Below are 20,723 nucleotides of genomic sequence, written 5' to 3'. Positions count from 1 at the left end.
GGTTGAGTTTACACAAGGATAAGAGGAGAGTCTTGTCATATTCTAGAAGAGTTGTGGAGATGCTGAGAGACGGTCACACATAGATTCCCCCTGGCTTGAGGAAATATTGTATGTGTGTGTGTGTGTGTGTGTGTGCGCAGAGTTGGCTAAATTGAGAACCTGGCTGCTGCCTCACACACCTATACTGAATCTTGCCACCCTCTCTCTCTCTCTCTCTCTCTCTCTCTCTCTCTCTCTCTCTCTCTCTCTCTCTCTCTCTCTCTCTCTCTCGAACACACACACAAAGTTGAGTATAAGTGTCACATGACAAACATTCCTTTTCACACAGGTAGGTGTTATTCTGTGGCGAGGTCAGACACGTTGTGTCTCAGATACTGAAGGTCAGAGGTCACAGTTCACCTGTTGGTCAACTCATTACGCCACACTGTGCGGTACCTCACATACGCGTCTGACAGCTATTTACAGGGTGCATGCTGGTGGGTCTCTGCGGCTGTTCTAGGACTCTGAACTGTCAGCGTTATGCAAGCATGTGCATTAATTCAGGAAGTAATGATTCATCTGTCGAAGTGGGCCAAGAAGACCAGAGGGAGAGCACTTGGAGATGGAAGAGAGAGAGAGAGTGTGAGAGAGATTCTGTAGGAGTCAGAGACTGCGAGAGTCAGAGAGAGGGAGAGGAGGGACAGGAAGAGTGAGTGTGAGTTAGAGAGTTAGTGAGAAGAGGAGAGAGGGAGTGACAGAGGGAGGGAGGGAGAGAGAGCAAGAGCGAAAGGAAGAGTGAGAAGAGAGATGGCGTTATTATAAGGACAGGAATACTTTAACAAATCGATCCCCAAGGGACATGAGCACCACTCCCCCCCGCACACGCACACACACACACACACAGTCACACAGAGTCACACACACACACACGACTGTCTGGCAGATGATAAGAGAACAGGCTCCGGCAGTTGATGTGAATCAGATATGTTTAATAGTCCATTCTATTGATGCATGATGCAATACATGACACAGTTCTGTAGGTCCTTTGAGAGGGGGAGAGAGGGGCATTCTGACATCACAAATAACTTGTGCAAAAAGTGCAATTCATGTCAGCCATGATGATCAGGAATACAACATTGAGAGAAACAGAGAGACTGGGAGAAGGGAAAAGGAGAGGAAAGGAGAGAGAGAGATTGAAAGAAGAGCAGAGAACAGTTATGGTCCCCGCTGTTGCCATAGATACATCATGTTATCAGACAGCTTTGAGTGATTTGGCCCCGCTGGACAGTTTTAACACTCACAGCTTGAGAAACAACATTCTGACAGCTTCATGCCTGGGGATGGAATCTTCATTGCACCAGCCAGGACTGTTCCAGCTAACATGCTAACAGTCAACATGCTAAAGCCTACTATACATGCATATCATATCATGTATTTTTGCACAGAAGAACATGGAAGACACTTTGGAGGTGTGAGCCATTAAGAAGGGGTCTGCACACAGGGATTGTGGGTAATGTAGTCCTTGATCTAGGAAGCTGACCGATAAAGGTTTTACTATGTAAAAAGAGGTTGATCAAGGCTAAAAAACTGTACATACAGAATATCGGGAATGTAAGTGAAGGTTTAATACATTAACAGTAGGCTTTCATTGGCACTTCTTGGGTAGTTTCGTCTGTTAGTCACCAATATAGGTGTAACCACTGGTGTTAAGTTTATAATGCCCACAGTAGCTATAAACACATTTATGGCAGGGAACAGTCAAGTTAGAAAAATGGCTAAAAACGCAGTGACCCTTGTCCTCTCTCTGTGAAAGCCTTCCAACTTCTTCCACAGGAGGAGTCTAAGCTGCGTTCACCAGCCCTGGTGGTTGCATCGTGTTAGCAAGCCGTCCAGGCCACAGGCCCTCTCCTGGAGGCCTGTGTCCAGCTGGAGCACTTCTCTTTACCAGCGTTCCTCCTCATCTTTGTAAACATGGACAGAGTTTTTTTCCTCTTCTTTCTTCTGTTCTCCCAGACACACGCTCAAGAGTCTGGGGCTCCCTGATGCTGGTTTAGACACTCGCAGCACGTGTGGCGCCTGTAGTGATGCCAGCTGTTTAAGTGGCGGTTGTCTATATACATGTGTGTGTGTGTGTGTGTGTGTGTGTGTATACGTAAGTGCGTATATATATCTGTGTGCGTTTATATGTGTGTGTGTATACACGTATGTTTGTGCATGTGTCTACACGTGTGTGTGTGTGTGTACATGTGTGTATACACACATGCTCCTCAGGTCCACATCTCCATGGGGACCATGGCTTCCTTGGAGCCAATAGGAGGAAGTAGGTTCTCCTCAGACAGGAAGTCGAGGGGAAACTGAACCAGGAAGCCACGGATCTTCTTGAGCTCCTCGTGGGCGCGTGCAGGGTCCTCCTTCGCCAGAACAGGCTTGGCTAGGTAGCCCTCCAGCTCCAGAATGTTCCTCACATCACTGGATGGCAGGCAGCGAAACACCTGCAGACAGACATGGAAGGAGACAGGGAGGAGGGAAGGAGACAGGAAGGAGGGAAGGAGACAGGGAGGAGACAGGGAGAAAAAGAGGAGGAGGGGAGGGGGATGGAGGAAGGGAGAGCCAGGGATGGTGGAACAGGTTGAGGATGGTTGGTACGAGTGTGGGTGTGTGAGAGTGAGTGTGTGTGTGTGTGTGTGTAAGGTGTGTATGTGTCAGAGAGTGGGTGAATGAGAGTGTGTGTGTGTGTGCAAGAGAGAGAGACAGAGTGTGCGAGAGAGAGAAAGAGAGTGTGTGTGTGTATAGATTGAGACATCTTCTGGTGTGTGTTAGGCGTGATTCAGTACCGTGGGGTGTTTGTGCTCTGCAAGGTTGGTGAGAGTTAGACTCTGAGAGTGTGTGTTGGGGAGAGTGAGACTGAGAGTGAGACAGAGAGTGTGTGTTTTGGGGAGACCTTCTGGTAGATGGTGGCGTTGCGAGCGCAGGTAGTCATCCACACCTCCTTGTAGAAGTGGTCACTGATTGGGTCAGACACGTCAATGGAGGAGTCATAGTTGGCGCCCAGAATCAACCTAGAGGGGGAGAGAGAGAGAGGGCGAAAGAGAGGGAGGGAGGGAGAGAGGGAGAAAGGAGGATGCACAAGCAAGAGAGAGAGATGCTGTTTGTAGGGTAGGTGTGTGCCATATCCACCTGTGCATTCACATGTACACACACACACACACAGCCTACTTGAAACACTCGAGCCGTAGCTGCAGGGCATAGCGACCAGCCTGGTACTCCTGCCCATCCATCACCGCGGTAACCGTCTCCGAGTCCTCGACGATCACCGCCACCTCGCTGTCCCGTTTACCCAGCATACTCCGGTCGTTGATGTTGGCCGAACCTGCAGCACAGCCACATTTCACACGCAGTACCGAGACCACTACGGATGAAGCTTTGACAGTCAACCCCTCAGAGGGGAAACGAAGATGGCAGACTGCGGCCTTCCTTACCGATGATGACTGTGTTGTCGTCGGCGATGAGCATCTTGCTGTGGACGTAGATGAGCTCGCTGACTAGGCGCCCCTGCAGTTCGGCGTGGGTCCTCAGCCCAGCCAGAGAGATGTAGTTCATCCACTGGTCATCCACTGGGAGAGGGGAGGGTGGGACGATTAGAGAGATATCAGGAGAGGGAGGGGTAGAGAGATAGGGACGGACAGATAGTAAGATATAACATATAACGAGGATGTCAGAGGGAGGAAGTGAGCGAGAGACAGAGAGATCGATCGATGGGTAGAGAGACCGAAATAAAGAGAGATAAAAGGAGAGAGAGAAATAGGAGGTCATAGCCCGTAACCGCCGAGGTGAACACATGCCTGCACACACTTACTCTCTTTCTTCAGCTGGGATATGATGGAGCAGTCTCCCCGGATCATCGTCCTGGAAGGTGAGAGAGAAACAGATGAACGTGGACCTGGAAAGACGGATGAACAGTGGAGGACCTTCACGTCTCTCTACAGTCCAGACACAGACCGCTTAGTCAGCGCCGGCATGTCCCTGACATCCGAGAGCGCGTTGAAAATCCGATTTTTTTCTCCCAAGATCGAGTCTCCTCCTGTCTAAATCAAGGGGGCAGTCTGACGCCAGTGGCGTCGCTGTGGACTACATGTGTGTCTACTGTCTACTGAACAAACGACAGCGACAGAAACGTCCAAGCCGTTTGCCAGACCAAGCCTGTCTAAGGTCCGGTACATCCAAGGACACTGAGATAGAGGGTCCTGGTCGAATTTCAAGGTCGTTATGCTGCAACGGAATGAAAGTTAATGATCCATTCAGTCCACCCGGGAAGGGAAATCAAGAGGGACAGATATGCAAACGCTCTCTCACACGCACACACCTGTAGTTGAAGTGCATGACCGCCTGGATTGCGCTGCCCCCTCCAGTGTTGATGTCGCCCTCGAAGCCAGGCAACAGGGGCGTGACCACGTACACGCGGAACCTCTTCCCCTCCCTGAGAGACACGTTCACAGGTCAGTCAGTCCGCCAACGCTTTCACCCACAGCCGATGACGACATGACCAGAAGATCGGTTCCGTTTCAGCCATGGTCTGGGTCTTTTTCAGACACAGTGCAGCAATAACATCATCTCAAATATGGTGCGACATAGTTCTGATGATGGGATGGGGGGTCAAGAACAACGTCATATCTCCAAATCAGGCACCAGCTCTAAATGAACTCGGTGCGGCTGCTGAGAGTGAACACCTCAGATGGTTATATATTCCCGTGAAATCTCAACTGAGCCAACAGCCACACAGGCTGGAGAGTGCGTTTCCAGTCTGTAATGGAAGTTCTGCTGAAAACACACAGGGTTTGATGTGAGTGCGCATGTGCATGTGCAAGCGCGTCCTCCGGGCACCAACAACTGAAGCATGTGTGTGTGTGTGTGTGTGTGAGGGGGGGGGGGGGTCAACCTGTAGGCCCTGATGATGCGTTCAGCAATGGCGTCTCCTATCTTGTTGAAGACGTGTTTGTTGTCCGCACAGCTGATGAAGAACTGGTTCTGGGGGAGAACACACCACCAGTTCACACCTGAGAGGGTTTATGCAGTGCTATGTCGTGTTCATGTCATGCTATGTCATGTTCATGTCATGCTATGTCGTGTTCATGTCATGCTATGTCATGTTCATGTCATGCTATGTCGTGTTCATGTCATGCTATGTCATGTTCATGTCATGCTATGTCATGTTCATGTTGTGCTATGTCATGTTCATGTTGTGCTAATGTGGCCTCATGTCACTTCCGGTGCATTTACCTCTATATAGATGTAGTGTTGGCTGTTCTGGATGACGTGTTCGTAGGCCTTGTGGATGGACTCTTCGTGGTACTTGATACCTGCCGACCAATCACATGCCGACCGCAGGATCTGAGACAGTAGAAACACAGTTAAGTGTGTGTGTGTGTGTGTAGGACAGTGTGTGGGCGAAGAAGAGTGTGTGGGTAAGGATGTGTGTGTAGGAGTCTGTGTAAGGCTGTGTGTACAAGAGTGTGTGGGTGTGTGTGTGTGTGTGAGGATGTGTGTGTGTTACCTGTACTTTTGCAGGGACACAGTTGGGGACCTGGTATCGGAGTTCATGGGCAGTGGTGTAGGACTTGGGCAGGAGGTATGGGTAGGAAAGAGAGCGATACTTAGGCTTCATGATCTGGCAGAGAGAGAGAGAGAGAGAGAGAATAAGGAAGAAAGAGTGTGAAAGAGATCGACAACGGCAACGTCACTAAACGGTGACAGAGACACGTTTGTCTGCGGATGAGGCCCTCGACTGTGTTGCTATGGATGAAGCTGTCGACGGTGTTCATGTGACCTCTGACCTTAGTGAAGTTCCATCGCTGGATGAAGTGTCTGGCCACGTCCCGAGCTGCCTTCCCGTGAACCACTGAGGAGATGTCGTGCCAAGGCATTCTGGGAGTTGTATGCCTATCAATAAAGTCTGAGACAGCAGAGGGGAACATCAGGACACACTCAAAGGGGGAGAGAAAGAGATACAAAGAAAGGAAGAGGGAGGGGAGAGAGAGAGAGAGAGAGAGAGAGAGAGAGAGAGAGAGAAAGAGAGAGAGAAAGAGAGAGAGAAAGAGAGAGAGAAAGAGAGAGAGAAAGAGAGAGAGAAAGAGAGAGAGAAAGAGAGAGAGAAAGAGAGAGAGAAAGAGAGAGAGAGAGAGAGAGAGAGAGAGAGAGAGAGAGAGAGAGAGAGAGAGAGAGAGAGAGAGAGAGAGAGAGAGAGAGAGAGAGAGAGAGAGAGAGAGAGAGAGAGAGAGAGAGAGAGAGAGAGAGAGAGAGAGAGAGAGAGAGAGAGAGAGAGAGAGAGAGAGAGAGAGAGAGAGAGAGAGAGAGAGAGAGAGAGAGAGAGAGAGAGAGAGAGAGAGAGAGAGAGAGAGAGAGAGAGAGAGAGAGAGGAGAACTTGCGTACCATCGAAGGGTTTGTCCAGTTGAACCCAGTCCTTGTGTACAAAGTTGCAGTAGTCTTTCCCATGCCAGAAACGTGTGTCTCCAACCAGCTCTCCCATACCTGTGTCTAGACTAGGCACAGAGTTGCTCTCTGACACACACACACACACACACACACAAACAAAACATTTATTAAAATGAAAAATCACACTTCCTCTACAGTACTTGTGCTTCCTATAGCATCCATTAGGGGGCAGGGGGCAGCAGAGAGTTGAACACAGGTCGAAGGAAAAAATGAATTTAAGAAAGAACAAGTTCGGTGAAAAGATTACATCTGAGTGACTTCTACTTCAGAAAACTGAGCCAACACTAACCGATGGGGAGGAAACAGATGAAACGGCGAAGCTTTAACAGCAATATGCTACATAACATGAGGGTATTATCCCCACAGGGCTGGGTTGAGGGCAGGAGGGAGGGATAAGGGCAGGGATGAGGGTTAGATTGAGGCTTGGGGAGCTGGCACCACATCATGGCTTCTTGAACATTCCTGGATCTAATCAGAACCTGCTGTGTGGCCAAATATTATAGCCCTGTAGAAACGGATATTTCTAGAGCCTGACGGGCGGCCAGCGTCTGTAGCTCTGGCTTGAGGGGGAAAGGAGGGATGTGCACTTCTGTTTCTCCTCAGTGGCTGAAACAGGATATTCAGCTCATGACGAGAAACTCCAGATGTACAGTAATACCGTTCTCTGCACAGCTCTGAGAGAGATGTACTGTCACACACACTCACACACTCACAGACACACTCACGAGACATCTGAAGTCTCCACACTAAAAAGTGCAGACCGCTGGGAAAAAGACCACTGCAAAGCACACTGGAAGATGGAGTTCAGCAGTGAGGCTGTTAAAGCCCCGCCCCTAGAGCTCATCGTCCAATCAGCTGACTGACTCACCGGCCTGAGACTGCCCGGTGGGAGGGGCCATTATCAACTCTGCCAGTCTATTGGGTATCAGATTGTGCTGACTGGTGACGCTGTTTGACCAACCTGAACAGAGTGTTTCAACTCTGTCACACTACAAAGACTATAAACAACAATATATACTGAAATGTTATCGTTTTAGCACTGTGCCTGGCAGAATAGACCATTCCTTGACTCCTGACCAGTTAGAACTATGCCTTTCTGATCCTTGATCTTCATTGTGCGTGTGCATAGGTGTGGGTTTGTATAAGTGTGTATGTCTACAAGTGTGTGTGTGTGTGTGTGTGTAGGGGTGTATGTCTAGGGGTGTGTGTCAAGGTGTGCGTACAGGTTGGTGTGTGGATGCATAAACGTGTATCCATGTGCGTGTCTAGGTGTGTACAGGTGTGTGTGTACAGGTGTGTGTGTGTACTCACTCTCGTCTGTGCTCTCCACACTGCTAACGCTGTCAGCGTGGGCTAACCCGTGTTTCTGCAGGTGTCTCCTCAGACTGAACCGGGTCTTCCGGAGCCTCCCCTGCCCCTTCAACTTAGGCTGGTCCTCAGAGTCCATTACCACGGCAGCCTGGCTCTGAGCCCCAGCACCATTGCTGGGAGCTACCATGTTAGAGGGGTCGCTGTCTGTCTGTGTACACGTAAACAACATTTATGAGAGTCTTCAGTTTTAAGATATTGCCATATTTATTACTTCACTTGTTCCTGCTTTAAAGTGGTATTTCTAAAATGGAAATAATGTGTCTTCAAATGGAAATGCAGTGTTGGAGAGGAGAAAGCAGAGAGATAAGAGAGAAGAGAAGAGAGCGAAGGAGGAGAAGAGAACAGAGAGAGGGAGGTAGAGGTTGCTGGTGTTGATCACACAGACCTGTCTGATCAAGTGACACTCCTTGTGTTAGTCTGTGTGTGTGGGTGTAAGAATGAGTTTGTGTGTGTGTGTGAATGAGTTTGTGTGTGTATGTGCCACGTGTGTGTGAGTTTGTGTGTGTGTGTGTGTGCTATGTGTGTGTGAATGAGTTTGTGTGTGTATGTGCCGTGTGTGTGTGTGTGTGAATGAGTTTGTGTGTGTATGTGCCGTGTGTGTGTGTCAGACCTCCAGAGCGACGGAGCGGGACACACTCCCTACGTCCGTGAGACGATGTTCCCGGTCGTCCCAGCGACCGTACGCCAGGTCGATCCCGCCCACGAACGCCACTGATTGGTCGATGACGATGATCTTCTCGTGGTGTGCCCAGAGGTAGACGGACGAGGAGACGTGGTCCGGGTGACGCATCACCTGGGAGACGGACATACGCAGAGACACACTTTAAACACACGTACACGCACACAAACACATGGCCATGAACACACACACATCCACACACACCCCTACCTTGATGTTGGGGTGCAGATGCATGAGAGTTCTCTTGCTGTATTCACTGTTGATGCCGATCGCTAGCTCCACCTCCTTATACAGCATCACAAACACGTGCACGCCCTGTTGCTACGGAGATCAAGAACAACCAATGCTCATTATCAGAGAAAACCAAGATATTATCCTTTAGTAAACAAACTCTATTGCGGCAATAATAAGACCAACAGCAAACAGGAGCCTGTTATATCAGTTATATGCATCTTGGGTGCACAAATGACAATGAGCATGGACAATGAATGGACCAATAGGAGAAGCTTTTGCCGTTTACCGCTTTGCGCTTCAGGATGTGGTCAAGACGCCACCGGTTGCCCTCGACGACAGGCCTCTTCATAAAGATCTCAGGGCTCAGCCTGTAAACAAGCACATGTTGAAGACACACACACACATCTACTGTACTCAGATACCCTGCTTTACTACACACACACACACACACACACACACGGTCATGTGAGGTGTGTGTAACTGTACCTCTGTCCCAGACAGTAACATATCTTTTTGACCAAGAGAACTTGGAGGTGACCGCCTGGTGCCCTCCATAAACACACACACACACACACATACTCACCACCAGTCTGTAATGAAAATCTCTTCTTTAGCTTCCTCCAGAGCATCTGCTAAATCTGCCATGTACGTCTTCCCATTCACATACCTACCCCGGAACACACACACACACACACATTAGACACTGCACAGACATAATCCCCCAATCACACACCTCTTTCACTGCTTCTTTCAAATAGCCAATTAGATGGAATTTAGAATGCCTTCATTAGCTTGTTTTTGCATTGTGCACCATTCTATCCTTTTAGTCACTTTCTATCACAACCCACCACACACACACACACCACAGGTGTAGTGTTGCCCTGGCAGGGAACAGGTGATGAGCAGGGGGGAGTCACTTTCCTTCTCTTTGTGTCCGGTTACTCCAGCGAGACACACTCTGGGCCAAACTGGCCTTGTGCCTGTAGCACCCAGCCTGCACCTGGGCCCAAGCTGTCCTGAGCAGGGCTAACCCTGTCCCTAACAGGGCTAACCCTGTCCTTAACAGGGCTAACCCTGTCCCTAACAGGGCTAACCCTGTCCTTAACAGGGCTAACCCTGTCCTGAGCAGGGCTAACCCTGTCCCTAACAGGGCTAACCCTGTCCTTAACAGGGCTAACCCTGTTCTGAGCAGGGCTAACCCTGTCCCTAACAGGGCTAACCCTGTCCTGAGCAGGGCTAACCCTGTCCTGAGCAGGGCTAACCCTGTCCCTAACAGGGTTACAGCTGTCCCTAAAGGGCTAAACATGTCTCTACAAGGCTAAACCTGTCCTTAACAGGGCCAAACCTGGGTTTGAATTCGACCGAGGCTGACCAAAAATACATTTCAAAACATATATACACAATCCAGGTGGAACGACCGCGGTGGAGGGGTGGCCACGGTTACCATTTGGCAGGGACGTTGTCGTTTTGGCGGGCGAAGGAGCCAAAGCGGTGATCGGTCAGGAAGGCGGCGCCGTGTTTCTGGACGAACTGCTCGATGGCCTGACCCCACCAGCGGGCATGTCTGTAGCTGCTGCACTTGATGACCAGGTTCCTGCACACACACACACACACTTTGAAAATGAAAAGACACCGACTAACTCGACCCAGACATGTCAGACTCAGAACAACCTTGCCTTAAGTAGGCACCTCCAACCTGCACAACCATGCAAACACACACACACACACCAGGATTCCTCCATGGTCTCCCCCTCCCCCCCACACACACACACACACACACCTTGAGAGGCTGTCTATGCGTACTCCATGTTTGGTCTCCGTGTCTTTGGAGTCCATCTTGATGTTGAACTCCTTGTCCACCAGCAGGACGAAGGAGATGGCCCCCGAGTCTGTCTTCATGTAGAGCAGGAAGGAGTCCTTCACCACCAGCCAGCTGTGCACACACACACACACACGTTTCTATACTTGCATTATCATCCACATTCACCTAGTCATACCTCTTGAATAATGGATACTTCTTGGTACATATGTATGAGATAGAGAGAGCTAGAGAGACAGTGTTATCTTTGCTGAGGCCCTCTCAGTGTCCTGGGTGTTTTACAGTAGTAAACCGAGGCAGGGCAGGGCGTGGACACCCCACACTGATCAACTGACCGTTTGGACCAGCGATAGCACATCTTGCTGTGACCGCAGCAGTTGAGACCAGGGATACGATGACCTCCTGACCTCTTTTGGATCATCCCCTCCCTGAAGGAGGTGGAGGGTTAGAGGAGGGAGGCAGGGAGGAAGGGAGTACATTTTATGAGGTCTGAGATATACAAAGGGGCCTGCCCATTTAGAGCATTAAAAACAAACAATAACATTTTAAAATGTATTCTATACTGGACAGGAAGCCAGTGCAAAGAGGCCAAGGGAAAGAGGGAACGAGGGAGGGAAAACCTTCCAACCAGATCTCTATTCTATAACAAAATAATACAATGACGTTTCATAAAAGAGTTCCTTACAAGCCTTTAGGTCCCAGATCATGGATGAAGGACAGCTGGCTGACATCTATAAACTCCATCTGAGAGAGAGGAGAAAAAAAGAGAGAGAGAGAGAGAGAGAGGGAGGGGAAGAAAGAGAGAGAAGGAGGGAGGGAAAGAGAGTGGGGAAGAGAGAGTAAACGTCATGCTACTCCTTGAGTCAACATTCTTCAATATTTGCCATCCGTTCCATCTGTAACCACCTCCATCATTAGATGTCATTATGAGCTTGCTTTATTGAGTCTCACCGTGGCATGATAGTTTCTGTACAAGGACATCTGCAGCAGCTTGTTCAAGTAGTCTTCGAGTTGTTTCTGTTACACACACAAACACACACATGCAGACACACACAGACACACACAAACACACATTAGGACACCCACTCACAAAAGTCAGGGCCTGTTGACGTTGTCATCAGATTTGGGGAGTGGCATACCCTCCTGCTGGACACCTGCTCCTCGCGGGCCAGCTCGTCCCCGCCCCCCCGGGGCAGCGTGGGGATCTGTCTGGCCTCCGTCCTCTTCACTGTGTGCCTCCTCACCGTGTGGCTGGGGGGAGGAAACAACCACGCCTTCAGCTGCAGTCCATACAGAGGGTGTGTGCGTGTGTACCTGACTGAGGGCAGAGTGTGTGTGTGTGTGTGTGTGTACCTGTGTCAGGGCAGAGTGTGTGTGTGTGTGCGTGTAACTGTGTCAGGGCAGAGTGTGTGTGTGTGCGTGTACCTGTGTCAGGGCAGAGTGTGTGTGTGTGTGCGTGTGTACCTGCGTGAGGACATAGTGTGTGTGTGTGTACCTGCGTGAGGGAAGAGTGTGTGTGTGTGTGTACCTGCGTGAGGGCAGAGTGTGTGTGTGTTCCTGCGTGAGGGCAGAATGTGTGTGTACCTGTGTCAGGGCAGAGTGTGTGTGTGTGTGTGTACCTGCGTGAAGGCAGAGGGATCTTCATGAAGGTCTTGTAGCGGAGCAGCTCTCTGTGCAGCTCCATGAAGTGCTTCTCCTTCCTCTTCACCACCCAGGAGAACTCTCCGTGACGCAGCTCGATCTTAAACACCGCCGGCAGGGACTGCAGGGGGGCGGGGGGGGGACGGGGGACGGGGGGACGGACATGTCTGAGTAGGTGAAGTGTCATGTTTGATGTGTCATGTTTGCTGAGTGCACATGAGTGTGTTTCTCTGAGCGGGCGTGTTTGTGTGTGTCATCGTGCGAGCGTGTCCACCTTGTTGACACTCCTCTGGGCAGTGATGTCGAAGCGATCCTGGGCTGAGGTGAACCTCTCCACCTCCAGGATCTTGGCGGTGACGGGAGCGGACAGGAACACGCGGCCCTCAGACTCCTTGAAGGCCACGGTGTCGTACACCGCGGAGAAGCCCTTACGCGCCTCTGCACATGCACAATCGTTGAATCCAGCATCAGAAAAGTATGTATTTGCACACCTTCAACACACCCGCATCACACATTTCACACACACAATCACTCAATCCAGCTTTAGTAAAGCCTTTTATTTGTACAACAACACCACACACATCGCATATTTCACACACACGCACACACACTCTCACACTCCCCTACCAGTGTGATTGGTGTCTGGGGTGTCGTACTGCCCGTCCTCCAGGTGAAGCTCACGAGTGTCCAGGTTCTCCATGATGTCACTCATATCCGTGGCGACCAGTTGCAGCGTGCTGGTGGTTTGCTCAGTGGGGCGCAGCATGGCTAACAGTCCGCCAGGAGCCCCGGGCTCACCTGGAGGACAGGTAGTGAAGGCACAGTGTCAGGGGGGCTTGGGGCTGGGTGCTCACGCGTCACAGATATTTCTTGCCAAATCACGCATGAATGAAAGTACGAGCAGTGCTAACATGTTCATTCAAAGACTCTAGGCTAGGCTAGGCTAGGCTAGGCTAGGCTAGGCTAGGCTAGGCTAGGCTAGGCTAGGCTAGGCTAGGCTAGGCTAGGCTAGGCTGAACTGAACTAGGCTAGACTAGGCTAGGCGGTAGCCTACAATTGATATCAGTCTGAAGTTCTGATGGGGTGCATTGAAACTTCTACATGCCCTGTGCTGTCAGGAACATCCATGTTCTGCCCTCAAACCTCCTCAGGCCTCATTGCTGCTAAGATAATACTGCCATTATCTACTGCTAAGCAACAGGGTGGCCATGAAGCACGGGTGCAGGAGAATCGCTAGGCATCGCTGTCGCCAAAACCTGCTCTCTTATCTCAGCTGAATGCTGCAGATGCAGTGTTCTGCTGTCTCCCCATCCCTCTCTCCTTTTACAATCTCTCAATCCCTCCATATCGTTCTCTCTCTCTTTCTATTCCCTCCCTCTATCTATCTCTCTGGTTACACACAGATTGCAGACTAATCCATCAACAGGATTCCAGTGAGGGGACCTGCAGGAAATGCCAAATCTGTCATAATTCCAGATTCTTGTGTGTATGATTGCTAGAATGTGACCGTGAAAACAGGCCAATAAGTAGAGAATGCACGCTCGGATGTGTTTGTTTATAATAATAATAATATTTATAATACACTTTATATTAACTAAAATCTCAAAGTGCTACAGGTTCAAAACAATCATGTCGACCAAGAAGAAAAGAAAACAGAAAAAAAGAGTCAACCAAAGGCTCTGTTAAAAAGGTGGGTTTTTAGGCCACGTTTAAAAGCATCCACAGTCTGTGGTGTCCTCAGGTGATCAGGGAAAGCATTCCACAGACTAGGAGCAGCGGAGCAGAAAGTCCAAACCCCCATGGTACGCAGCTTAGTCCTTGCCGGTTTCAGTAAATGTTTTTCAGCAGATCAGAGGGTCCGTGTGGAGGTTTGTGGGGTGAGAAGTTCTTTGAGTTGGGGGGGGGGGGGGGCATTCCTGTGGAGACACTGATGGGTGAGGAGGGACCTTGTACTTGATCCTGAATGAAACAGAAAGCCAGTGGAGTGACCTGAGGATGGGGGTGATGTGGTCATGCTTGCGCACCCTCATCAGGATCCTAGCAGCACTGTTCTGGATATATTGCAGTTTCTGGAGGCTTTTGCCAGGGATCCCGATGAGGAGTGCATTGCAATATTCCAGCCTGGAGGAGACGAAGGCGTGGAGAAGCTTTTCTGTATCTACCAAAGTGAGCGGAGACAGAGTTCGGCAATGTATTTGAGGTGAAAAAAGGAGGTTTTATACAGATGTTGGATGTGAGCCTCAAAGGTCAGACGAGAGTCCATTTAAACACCCAGGTTGGTGGCTGATGGTGAGAGTGGAATATCCTGGCCAAACAAAGTGATGCTGGTGATGACGGACGACCGGACCCAATGTGGGGTGCCGACTAAAATGGCTTCAGTCTTGGAGCTGTTTAATTGCAGGACGTTTTGCTTCATCCATGCCTTCATCTCCTCCAGGCAGGTGGTCAGGGTGGATGATAGCAAGGCTGCAGAGGAGGTTTGGTTTGTCCTAAGGTACAGTTGAGTGTCATCAGCGTAGCAGTGAAATGAAATTCCATGCCGGACGATGACATGGCCAAGGGAGAGCATGTGGAGAATGAACAGGGACAAGCACTGAGGGCCAGGCACCAAGACTTGAGGGACACCACAGGTGACGTTGTGTGTCAGGGATCTTGCCTCTCCCAAGGCAGCATACTCAGTTCTCCTGGTGAGGTAGGATAAAAAACTGTTTTGGACAGAGTCAGATATAGGCCATAAACTGTTTATGTTTATAGGCCACACAGTGTGTGTGTGTGTGAGAGTTGAAAACTCACCAAGGTACACATACATTAGGTGAAAACAGGTACAGGCATGTGGTCAAACACAAACACACACACACCAGAAAAGTGAGACAAAGCTGTCTCATGTTCAAGAAGCATGGGTACATGTGTGTGTGTTCTTTTTATTATTCTGTGAAACACAGAAACTTCCCTTTTGGCCTCCTCCTGTTTGGGTAAAGCGAGTCACCATTGTAACATATGTCAATGCAGTCCCGGGTTCTGTGATTTCATGCACAGCAGGTCTGGCAGCTTTTTCCGGAAAGTTTTCTTCACAGCAGAAAGAGCCTCTCCCTTCCCCACCTCGGCCTGCTCTCCACTCCTTCATTTCACAATAACTCCAGTCACTTTAATCTCTCGAGACCACTTCCAAAACTCCAGGAAACTGGACATGAATGAGGAAGAGTTCGCAAGTATTGAAAACCACAGACAGTGTGGTTTACTGTTGTTTTTTCATTTTAATATTCCTCCTTCCTCACTCCATCAAGCTGTCCCCTCTCGCTCCGTCATCCTCCCTCTCTCAGTATGGAAATACAACTCAGTAATGCAAATGATGTGTGTTTCGCAAACCTGAAACTACTGTCAGCCCCAGGTGAAACACACACACATATACAAACACAGTAATAAAAAAAAAGCAAGACGGAGAGGGTGGAGGAGGAGAGAGGGTGAAAGAGGAGAGGGAGGGTGGAGGATAGGGAGTAAGGAAGGAGGAGAGGTAGGGCAGGGAGGAACAGAGAGAGGGTGAAGGGTTAGGCAGGAGGAGGAGAGGGATTACAGAAAGGAGGCAGGGCGGGTAGATCAAAAAGGGAGAGAAAGGGTCTAAAAAGGAAACACTGAAAAGGTTTCTGAGATGAATAGACTGCACAAAGCGTGCTGGAAAACCATTTCACAGAAGTAGGATCCCAGCTTTTCTTTTCTTTATCTTTCATACCCTCATACAAGAGATGAGGGCTAGAGTTACAGTCCTCGACTAAGGCCAGGCCTTGTGAGACAGCCACAGAATACAGTTAGCATATTTGAGTGTGAGGCAGACCAGTAACATTAAACCCAGCCCTGACAACAACTTTAACCTCCAAACCCCTAAACCCTCTCCCTGGTCCAACCCGAATTGTGTTTCTCAGCCATGCCCACAGTCTGTGCCCTGGGATAAACCCTGTGTGCTGTTCTCCCTGGAGGTCTGCTCCCTCAGGGGGCCAGTGTGCCAGCTCAACCCCACCAGCACTCACCCTAATTGGGTACAACGAGAATGATTGACCCCCCACCAACCTAACCAACTGGATCTCTCACCAGCCAGGTGGCAGAGTGGTGAGTCCATGCACCGACACACACACACACAGGTGGATAGTTTGTAGACACACATGTACACACATACACACTCAAATGCAGGGCTATCTCAGACAGACAGACAGACAGACAGACACGCACACACACGATGGTAAGTCAAAGAAGCTTACTTCTACACACAGTATTAGTCTTTGCTAATACTAGCATTGGTTAATGACTCCAATCAGCCCTCACCCTGACAGAAACCCACTGCTGCACAGCCAGTCTGAGATTACAGAACAATACCAGCACAATCCATCTCCTGGACCACACACACACAGTTCCAAGTGTACTGTACACACCGTATCTAGAGAGGTACACCCACCCCCACCTGGACACACATGCGCTGTGAGCAGGACAATAAGATACTTATTCAGCTACTACAGAGAGCTTCCACTGACCTGTCCCCTCCCTGTTTTAGGGACAGCCATCATGTCCTCTCACAAGTTCCGAAGGTTTGCTCTCTTCCTTTTCCTGAAAAGGAGCGTGTGTGTGTGTGTTGCTACACAGTGAGAGTCTGTGAGCGTGAGAAAGAATGAAGGTGCAAAAGAGTAGGGAGGAGGAGGTAAGAAGGGGGGAGAGAGAAAGGAGGGAGGAGAGAGAAAGAAAGGAGGAGGGCCAGGCACTACAAGTGCAGGGGAACACAGAAAGTCTGGCCTCATTTGCCAGAGGGATGTCCATAACTACTAGATGACCAATGGGAAATAGGGGTGGGACTTTCTTTGTCACAGCCGTCTGTCCCAGTCACACATACATGAAGGTATGTGGGGTCACCTCCCGGAGTATCTGTTTGTCTGTGAACTATCTGTGTTTGTGTGTGTGTAAAGAGAGAAAGAGAGAGACAGACAGAGAGACACAGAGACAGAGAGAGACACAGAGACAGAGAGAGAGAGAGAGAGAGAGAGAGAGAGAGAGAGAGAGAGAGAGAGAGAGAGAGAGAGAGAGAGAGAGTCTTTCTGCATTCACCTGACGATGTATTTTTACATTTAGTCATTTTGCAGACGCTCTTATCTGTGTGCATGCATTCACATGTGCGTGTTCCTGTGGGATAGACACAAGAGACATACAGACAGAGAATGTCTGTTAAAAAGAGCATTTCATTGAGATAATGACCGAACACTGAACAAGAGCACTGGTTTGAAATGTGTTCAGTAGCACACACTAAATCCCAGGTAGGGTCATGTGACTCATTGTTGACATTCCAAAGAACGGTCCCAACATTCTTATTCACACCCACACGCCACTGGAGAAACTAACTGGGAGGGCATGGCTGTACCCTGTCGGTGTCGGTGACACAAAACTCTGACTTCCTCCTTAACATCTTTAATTAAAGTGAAAGGCCCTGATTAAGGACTCAGCCTGGGGGGCTCTCTGACAACCATGGGCGCATCTCAACAGTCTAGGACGATTCATTCCCCCTTGTTCCTGACCGGCTCTCTCAGAGCAGAGGATAGCATGGAGACAGGAACAAAGATTAGGATTGCACCCTAACTCAATAGATTTCAATGTGGTATGGTACATGGGGGTGGAAGGGTCGATGCTGCTACCGTCAGAAAGGTTTCCTCAGAGAACCTCCTCTTTCCTACTGAGAAGATCAGCACTACTGGAGGAGCAACTGTAACAGAGGAGTGGCTTTGAGGAATTCTAGGGAGCAATAGAATCCATAAGCAATCATTTCCTTTCACTGCGTTTTCACGTACATAGATTTCGGAGGCCGAACAAAACAAACGGTTTGAATTGCTCAGTTGTAAATGTTGGGACCCAGCTGTGTAGCGGGTCCTCTTTGTGGAAGGACTCCCAGCTGGGTTAGGTAAAGTTCTGGACAGTAAACCAGAGAAGCAGGCATGCGGCTGCAGTAAGATTACAGCATGTTTCTGACACAATACTGCCCCTTACAGGTCAACCAAGCTCACTGCACACTACAAACTTTCACAACAGGATTCACAAGATACAAGCTTTTGCACACAGGGAAAGACACACAAACCCTAAGAATAAGTATCTATTGATAAGATATAATCATTTTTGTATTTCTGGTGTAAAGTGTTACTGTATGTATCTGGACATCATGGTGACACATCTTTAGTAGGGGGACGGGGAATCCTGGTCTACTGTGTCTCTGCAGCAGGCCATCACACACACACACACACAGATCAGCAGAGAGAGAAGCGTCCGTTGTATCATCCACTTCCTCATTCTGCCAGGCATGTCACCCATTGTGTCACTCAAAAAAGGCTTCTCAAAATTGCACTCATCTCCGCCAATACTGTGAAACAGCAACCAATAGCCTGTCTCTTCTCTTGATACCATATCGTTATCGGTAGAGCATTTATCTTTGTTATCTAAGATGGGATGATCCTGTGGTTGAAAAACAAGCCAGTTCTTGTTGCTCTTAACAGTCCCCTTATGTCTATCTTGTGACCGGCTCTCACATATTCCAAGATTAAGGCAGCTACCACACCCTTATTCATGGCACCATCTATGTGTGTGCGTGTGTGCGTGTGTGCGTGTGTGTGTTTGTGTGTGAAAGATAGTGTTCAAAGAGAGATTACAGTCAGTGCTAATAGGGTTCTAGAGTTGAACCCCTCCCACCACACCCACTGCCCCTTGATCTGTGTATTTCTCTCTCTCTCCCTCCCTCTCTTTCCTTCCCTCTCTCTCTATTTCTATTCCTCTCTCTCCCTCCATCCATCCCTCTTTCTCTTCTCCATCTCCCTCTATCTACCCTCTCATTCTCTCTTTCCATTCCTCTTTCTCCCTCGCTCCATCTATACCTCTTTCTCTTATCCATCTCCCTCTATCTACCCTCTCCCTCCCTCTGTACACACCTACAAAGTCAATCAGGCACTCCTATTTAATGCTTCACTGAAAGGCAATATAACCATTCCAAATCAATACACACTGAAGTAGATCTTGCATGTTTAATCGTGGCTTAAAGGCGTTCTGGAATATACAGGTAAACAGTCAGTTAGTGTCCAATTCCACTCCATGAAACACTTGGGGGACATGTCTGTCTTTCAACATAGCAGTTTGCAATACAAATGGCCACATACCACCCTCTGTGCAACGATGAGTTAACGACCAAATTCCATGTGAACGACCGTCATTTCATAGACATATTAGTATTTTCCACTAAACTACCTATCTCACTGTTTCTATAAAACCAGTATTAAGAACAATGTGAGTGAAATATGTGGTTCAATAGACTGCGGCGACATGACGTTTCCCTGAGCTAGGACATAAAGGTTTTCAAATGTTCATTTTAAGCAAACATTAAGTGTTTGCTCGTCTATCTTCACGTGGCATACCGCCTGTCAATTTTCCCTGAACAAGAACACGTTTATGTTAAGCTTTTTAAACCACCCGTAAAGGCCAGTATTGCGTAAAATCCTAGTGTCACACCAAGTAGATCAATCGTGCTATAGCACTTCATGGTTAACTATATGGTCGGTTATCAAGATGCGCTGGCTGAAGTATATGTAGCCTACTGCTGGCGCCAGTCATTTACTGCAGTGGGCCACCTCTGCAGCCGACTGCGATGTCTCCAGCGTACTATCAGTAGTTAAGGTTGTAGTATATGCATTTAGAAACCAATAATGAAAACTACATTCAGACCACAAAGACTGTCGTTAAGCGATGTTTCACCTGTTCGGAAACTTTGGCACTTTGGCAAACGCACTAAAATAAATTTATAATTGTAATGCAATTAAACTAGCAGTGATTTGGAGAAATTTAAAAAATAACAGTACCTGTTTAAGTAGAAGTAGAAGGTTAAATCCGTGTGTGTCCAGTCCAGTGACAGGTTGGCAACTACACTGAATGTGAACGAGTGACGTTTCACCAACCCTAGGGAGACGCATTCACTTCCTCACTCCAACCACGCCTCTACAGACACGCACAGACATGCCGCGCGCTCACACACACACACACACACACGCACGTACACACACCGACACGCACACACATGTACACACACACGCACACACACACACGCACACAAACTCACCCCTCTCTTTCTCTCGCTCTACTGATGGCTTTTATGAAGAAATCCTGCAGGTGCCATAAACCTGTCAGTTGTATGTTTATTTCCAATACAAGAAGTGCGCGCCCACCTCTCTCTCTTCTCTCCCTACCTTTCTCTCTCTCTCCATCTTTCACGACCTGTTGTTGACAAGGAACGATTATTTTTATTTGTATCTCTCGCTGGTGTGCGGTTTAAACTCTCAGTTCCTGAGAACAGCTAGATTGATTACGGGGGTCACCGCTTAACCCACTCGCAGCGGAAGAGCTCCGTGCATTCAAGAGAAGCCTCGTATTCCTCTGCTCTGTACATCACATCAGAACGGGTGGGAGGTGGGGTTTGATCGAAGGAATGACACTGCGACTTGTTTAGC

The 20,723-nt window shown here is 49.0% G+C and overlaps 1 protein-coding gene across 1 annotated transcript; it reads right to left on the bottom strand.

Moving 5' to 3' along the window:
* Positions 1–947: 947 nt before the first annotated feature.
* pld1b (phospholipase D1b) lies at positions 948–20,282 on the bottom strand. The gene is made up of 26 exons (XM_084702923.1): positions 20,079–20,282; positions 12,841–13,011; positions 12,488–12,651; positions 12,192–12,334; positions 11,712–11,823; positions 11,524–11,589; positions 11,258–11,316; positions 10,908–11,000; positions 10,534–10,686; positions 10,198–10,347; positions 9,337–9,420; positions 9,040–9,121; positions 8,730–8,840; positions 8,451–8,633; positions 7,781–7,988; positions 6,407–6,535; positions 5,811–5,929; positions 5,531–5,644; positions 5,257–5,367; positions 4,916–5,004; positions 4,343–4,456; positions 3,836–3,885; positions 3,459–3,593; positions 3,196–3,349; positions 2,921–3,038; positions 948–2,471 (listed from the first exon to the last, which is right to left on the bottom strand). Exons 2-26 carry the CDS (start codon positions 12,977–12,979, stop codon positions 2,247–2,249), a joined length of 3,105 nt encoding a protein of 1,034 aa, XP_084559049.1. The 5' UTR covers positions 12,980–13,011; positions 20,079–20,282; the 3' UTR covers positions 948–2,246.
* Positions 20,283–20,723: the final 441 nt, after the last annotated feature.

This window comes from Hypomesus nipponensis, chromosome 8 (assembly GCF_054491055.1).
Source record: "Hypomesus nipponensis isolate SF chromosome 8, ASM5449105v1, whole genome shotgun sequence".
NCBI lineage: Eukaryota > Metazoa > Chordata > Actinopteri > Osmeriformes > Osmeridae > Hypomesus > Hypomesus nipponensis.
Note: the sequence above shows the minus strand (reverse complement) of the source record. Positions and strands in the feature narration are given on the sequence as shown.

Excerpts from the sequence above, each read along its gene's own strand:
- pld1b (XM_084702923.1), bottom strand. The coding sequence starts at position 12,979 with ATGCTGCGCCCCACTGAGCAAACCACCAGCACGCTGCAACTGGTCGCC. Across the intron at positions 8,634-8,729 it reads ATCTGCACCCCAACATCAAG|GTGATGCGTCACCCGGACCA; the intron begins GTAGGGGTGTGT and ends TCCGTCTCCCAG. Across the intron at positions 3,039-3,195 it reads CTACGGCTCGAGTGTTTCAA|GTTGATTCTGGGCGCCAACT; the intron begins GTAGGCTGTGTG and ends CTCCCCCTCTAG.